This window comes from Mercenaria mercenaria, chromosome 18 (genome assembly GCF_021730395.1).
Source record: "Mercenaria mercenaria strain notata chromosome 18, MADL_Memer_1, whole genome shotgun sequence".
NCBI lineage: Eukaryota > Metazoa > Mollusca > Bivalvia > Venerida > Veneridae > Mercenaria > Mercenaria mercenaria.
The window spans coordinates 53,320,337-53,326,206 of NC_069378.1; the positions used below are offsets into that span (position 1 = coordinate 53,320,337).

A 5,870-nucleotide genomic window follows, 5' to 3' on the forward strand; every position below is an offset into this window, starting at 1 on the left:
CAGGAATTTGTAGATTATTGTATATTGTGACCTCCTACCACAGACATATATTAAAGTAAAAAAGAAAGTTTCATGTTTAACATGGGTAGTCGACGAAAGTCCCCCCCTGGAATGGATGGAACAAATTTTTTCCGCGGCTCGACGGTGTATATCTACCCCCCCCCCCCCCCCCCCCGCATCCGTTCAGGCCCAAAGCTGCTGGAAATAGTACCAATTTTAAATTAAACAATCACCATGAACCCCTATCGGGTTCAGCCCCCAACCCTTTTAACGAAACCCCGGGCCCAAAACGTTGTGTCAACCCGCTAACCACTGCCAACTGACCCCTCAAAGGATATGCCCGGGCCCTTTGGAAAAAAAAGGTCTTTAAAGGCCTAGTTCACTATTTTTAAGGCCCCCACCCTAAAAAACCAATATACAACTCCCCTCTTATATGGTTATCAGCGATTATGTAATTGCATGTTAGAGGGAAATTTGTACAGCAGGGGGCCCAATAGGCCTGAAAATGTGTGCAGTGGATTGAAAGAAATCATTTTTTTCTTCAGAATGTGGGTTAATAATTATTTTTATTTGTTAAATTTTGTAGATGTAAGACTATTACTTTTTGTTTAAAAATGATAATAAAATAATGAAATAATCATAAATTTTTATTTTTTAAATTTTTATCATTTTTATTATTATCATTGTATATTGTTATTTTTTATTTTATTATCTATTATATAAGGATGTTAAAAAAATTTAAAAATTGTAGTTTTTTTGTGCTGACAAACCCTATTTTTCGTTTGCAAATTGTTGTTCATGTTTCATGTAATCAAATATTTGAAAATAAAAATATTGTGTTCCATCTTATCAATTTCATTTTCGTGTGTTCCAAAAGGGAATTTTTCATGCTTTGCTTTGTAACTTTGAAAATTTACTTCTGTTTTCAATTTAGACAAAAGTTTTTCAGTATTCTGCAAGCTTTAGATGAGTGAAAGTCACATTTTCAAATATCACAAATTTTCCCCGACAGAATTTTAAAAAAAAAAAACACTTGCATGTTTCTTTAAGTAAATTTCTCCAAAGAACTATAAAATTTTTTTTAGCTCTTTGGTTTCTCTTATTTCTTATTTGAAATAAATTTCGATTATTTTATTATTGTGTTGATCAACAAATTTTGTCTTTCATAGAAATGCCTAAAAAAAAAGTATAAATTTAAAAGTTTCTTTTTTCATTAATTTAAAATAAAAGTACATTGTTCCCCCTTCTCATATATATATAACTTGTATGGTGATGACTCCAATAAACAATGCCCTTGTTTATTTGGAACCCTACTGTGATGGTCATTTGCCCCCAACTGTGGGGGGTGAAGACAAAATCCCTTTTTTGGGCCCCTTTCCAAAATTTGGCCCTTTTAAATACCAATTTACAGTTTGAAATAGTATGAAATTGATAATCTGACAGTTCAGAAATATCGAAATCTTAAACTATTGTTAATAGCTCTGCATTTTCAAAAATATATACATGATTTCTTTTCTGAACCGCGAAGTATAAAAAAGGCAGTCGAGAAATAAATGAAATTTAAAGACATCAAAAAATGGGGCAATTTTTTACGCACGAGTAATTTGAAAATAGATTAATGACTTAAATGAATAATTTCCGTTTTTAAGTGATTATATCATAATTTCCTTTTACAAATGTTCTAGACTGATAAAAACGAGTTACAATTTGCAGACTTTTATTTTATGTAATAGAGACAAATTTCAGTCTATATATTAATTGAATGTCTCAAGAATCCATTGCAAAAGGGATGAAGTGCCGAAAAGTCAAGCCTCTCGAAAACGCAACCTAAAAGGGCCGGGCGTGCTAGACCAAATAAAATACAAAATAAAAACATGTACATACAAAACAATAACGGGGTAAAACAAATATACACTTGAACATCGGCTTCGAACTATCGGCAAAGTCTAAACGGGTTTATCGTGCGCACATTACCCAAGTCTTACTCCAGCCATGTTCCAAAGTCAAAGGACAGTGCAGAAAAAAGTAATTCTCGCTCAGCGAATTCTAAAACCGCAATCAAAAAGAAAGAAAGGGATGTAAAAACACAAATGGTTAATTGTTAAGAAATAAACAAACACTTTAAGAAGCTAAAAGAAAATTTTCAATGATTTTTCAGAACAGCAGGGATAGGCTCATGGGAAACACCCCACAAAAACCAAATATCTGCAGGCACGTCAGGTGTGTTGTGACTCCAATCATCCTCCCGGAACTGGCAGAGTTTAGTGACCTTTTCATCGAGGGGAAAATTTTTTTTCACCCGGAATGACATGATTTCGCACGACAAATGATTGTGTTTGGATTTTATTTTTCAGACCTCGGGGGTATATAACTTTTATTGTTTGCTTCCCGCAACGACAGAACAAAACCCGTGAAAATTGACCCCTTTTCCAAAAAGGGTTTTAAAAATGTCTTATGAGTCTTATGTTTTAACAAACTCATAAATACTCGTGAAATTGGTTATATACCAAAACAGTTTAAAAGTGTAGGAGAAGACCCTTTCTTAAGAAAAAAGTCTTGAACCAAAAAATTCTCAAAACTACAGGCCGTGTCTAATCTCGATTTTTAAAAGATCTTAGAATCTTAGTGAAAATAAGCTTTCACGAGGGATCAGTTCCTACAGAAAGTTTCATTCAATTGGGGCTTGAAAAGGTTCGATAAATCCTTACATCTTTGACCAAACTTCTGTTTAAATTCCTCGTGCTACTTGATCTGTCTGCAGCTTTTGACACGATGACCCCAAACACTGAACACCGACTAGAACTTCTTTTTTGGGGTCACCCGGGAAAGCACTTTCTGTTTCATCTACTTAGCGGGCTATCAAACTGTGTGTTGATGTGAGTTGTCGGCCCCGTTTAAAGAAAAACAATGTCCCCGGGACAGTGCTTTGGGCCCAAAGAATACTCATTGTAAGTAAAACCCCTGGGTGCCTTGCAGACGTCATGGATTTTTTTTTTCTTTCTACGCAGTGATGCAATTATACCCGTACTTTTAAACGATAGAGGTGTGGTTGAATGAGGCCTTTTCGCGCAAGGGCGTCTAGTGAAATTGTTTATGGACGCATTGCAAAAATGCTAAAACCAAGCTGATTAAATGAAGTAATGCTATTCACATCAAAGCATAATTCAAGTACTATAGGATGTCTCGTGGTGAAGGTCGGTGTCATTCAGACAGAAAACCTTGAACTTGCAGAAACAGCAAAAAACATTTACAAGTGCATTTGAAGCAAAAATACAAGATTTCGGTGCATTTTCAGTCAAATTTTTCCAACAACAAACCTGTTAAAAAAGCATAAAAGGTTTTTTTGGAAATTTTTGGATCAATGTCACCACACTATTTCAAAATAAAAATCAACGCCTTGAAAATATCTGCAGAGTAAATGGAAAAATGGCAACACTCACATAGCTAAAAAAACATCGTTCGAACTGGGAAAATTGGTGGTGGAAATGGCCGGTAAAATATTTCAGATTGATGAAAAAAGCAGAAAAATACAAAAAAATACTTTGTACATGGGTGCGCCCTTAGGTGGACACAAGATCATAAACAAAAAAAACTGATCACCCGCCCTGACATATTCCGCCAGACATAGTGAAAGAGAAAAGCATAATGTTCATATGTAACAGTTAAACAAGAAACAGGTCTAAACATTAAACCCTTTTCAACATCACGTTTAATAACATTATAAATTAACAATTACGGTTGGAAAAATTTCATGACTAATGTCTTGTAAAGTATGTAAACAACAACCCCATAAGAATCAGGTTTTGCTACAAATTCACGCAGAAGTGTCTTTAAATGACTTTTAAATACAAAAAAAAAAACTGAAATACGGTAGTATTTAGCAAAGTATTAACATAGACTATAATAACGAAAGCCATGAAGTTACATTGACTACGTTCATTGAAATCACAAGGTACGGCAAACCTAATTATTTGAGAAATATATATCCCATAAAATGTTGTATGATTATGTTAGACATAGACAATAGGCTGGTTAGGAGCTAGTTTATCGAGAATCTTATATCTAAATCATTCATAGATGAAGTAATGTAAATTGTAAATTTATGTACATTTTCAGATGTATTGTCCTAATTGTTTTGACAACTACCTTCACAGTGTTGACGGGGCAGAGAAAGACTGAATACGCCGACTTTGTACGCCTACAGAGTACATTCCTGAAATATTCAAGGTCAAACAAATTCAACGTAACCATGGAAACTACTGGTCAACAGATATTACAAATTCCTACATTAAAAAGATCTGACACACGCGTGAAAACATATTCAAATAATCATCAACAACAACATCAGAAAAAAAGAAGTGCGTCATATAGGATTCTTGAAAGTTCACAAAGCAGCAAGTTCTACTATGCAAAATATATTCTTCCGGTTTGGACTAAAACGGAATTTAACGTATATATTTACAGAGCATCCGAATTACTTTTCTAGATCGGCCGAAATGCACTTACCGTTAGTGAAACCCCGATACAGAAACGGATATGATATCCTTTGTAATCACGGTGTTTTTAATTATGACATTTACTCCTCTCTTCTACCTAAAGATACTGTTTACCTGGGTATTGTTAGAGACCCTCTTGCAGTGTTTATTTCAGCCGTTAACTATTATTCTCAGGAATCGCAACAAATTGATTACATTGCACAAATAACAGGAAACAGGCTACAGGAACTTATTCGAAGACCGGAAGTGTATGACAGAGAATTCTTCTCGTATGCAAAAAACGTGATGTCACGAGATTTTGGGTTTCCGGAAACTAACAATCGAAACCATACAATCGCGAAGCTGAAAGAATTAGGTCTAATATTCAAACTTGTCCTACTTGTTGAACATTTTGAAGAATCACTTATATTAATGAAACGGTACTTGAGCTGGAAGCTGAGGGACATCTTGTTTCTATCAAATAATGCTTATGGAAAGGGGCAAACAGGAGAAGATCTTACGTTAAATGATACAAAGAAATTCAAAATACGAAACCAGCTCGATTACGCTTTATACATTTTTTTCTACAAAAAATTCTTGGATCAGTACAATTCGGAACCAAATGACATTAACCTAGAAGTAAAGCATTTTAAAAGTGTACTTTTTGATCTCAATACTTTTTGCAATAATAAAGCACATGAAAACGAGATCAGCGTGCTAACAGTGAATGAATCGAAATGGACAGAACAGTTTACTCTGATATTTGAAGACTGTAAATATATGAACAAGGATGAGTTAGAGTTTATAAAACTTTTACGCCAAAAACAAGGAAGTGAACTATATGACTAGATATAAGATAAATGTCGATGTTTATGTTTTTACACCGCCACGGAAAGCAAGGATACTGACTGATACAGAGGTAGCTTCCATTTTAGGAGGAACATTATGACACGGAAGGCATTTGCACGCACAGGGGACACATACTTGCAAGAAGGGTACTAACTTGCATGGACGATACTCTATGACGAGGAGAATTCTTAGTTGCAAGCCGGGTGAAGCACTTTTACACGGGACGTCTTATTTAAACGGAGGATACATACTTGTGCGGAGGATACTTACTTTAAAGGAGGATACTCACATGCTGGGATGATGTTTACTTTCAAGGAGGACACACATACATTGAAGATACACACACGCATGATCAAGAGAATATTCACTTGCATGCAGGATATTTAATCGCTAAAACTTCATTGCATACAGGCTACCTTTTTCAGACACAGAATAGTTTTAGACACGGGAACATTGCTATGACTCAGAAGAAAGTCTTACATAACTTATTTAAACAGTAGTATCTTTATAATTGGACTTGAGTTCTAATGAAAAAAAAAGAAACTT

The 5,870-nt window shown here is 34.7% G+C and overlaps 1 protein-coding gene across 1 annotated transcript; it reads left to right on the forward strand.

The window, feature by feature from the left end:
- The first annotated feature begins 4,496 nt into the window (after window positions 1-4,496).
- On the forward strand, window positions 4,497-5,324 carry LOC123539070 (galactose-3-O-sulfotransferase 2-like). The gene has a single exon (XM_053529859.1). It carries the CDS (start codon window positions 4,497-4,499, stop codon window positions 5,322-5,324), a length of 828 nt encoding a protein of 275 aa, XP_053385834.1.
- Window positions 5,325-5,870: the final 546 nt, after the last annotated feature.

What these genes read in the sequence shown, in the direction of transcription:
- LOC123539070 (XM_053529859.1), top strand. Translation starts at nt 4,497, where the DNA reads ATGCACTTACCGTTAGTGAAACCCCGATACAGAAACGGATATGATATC.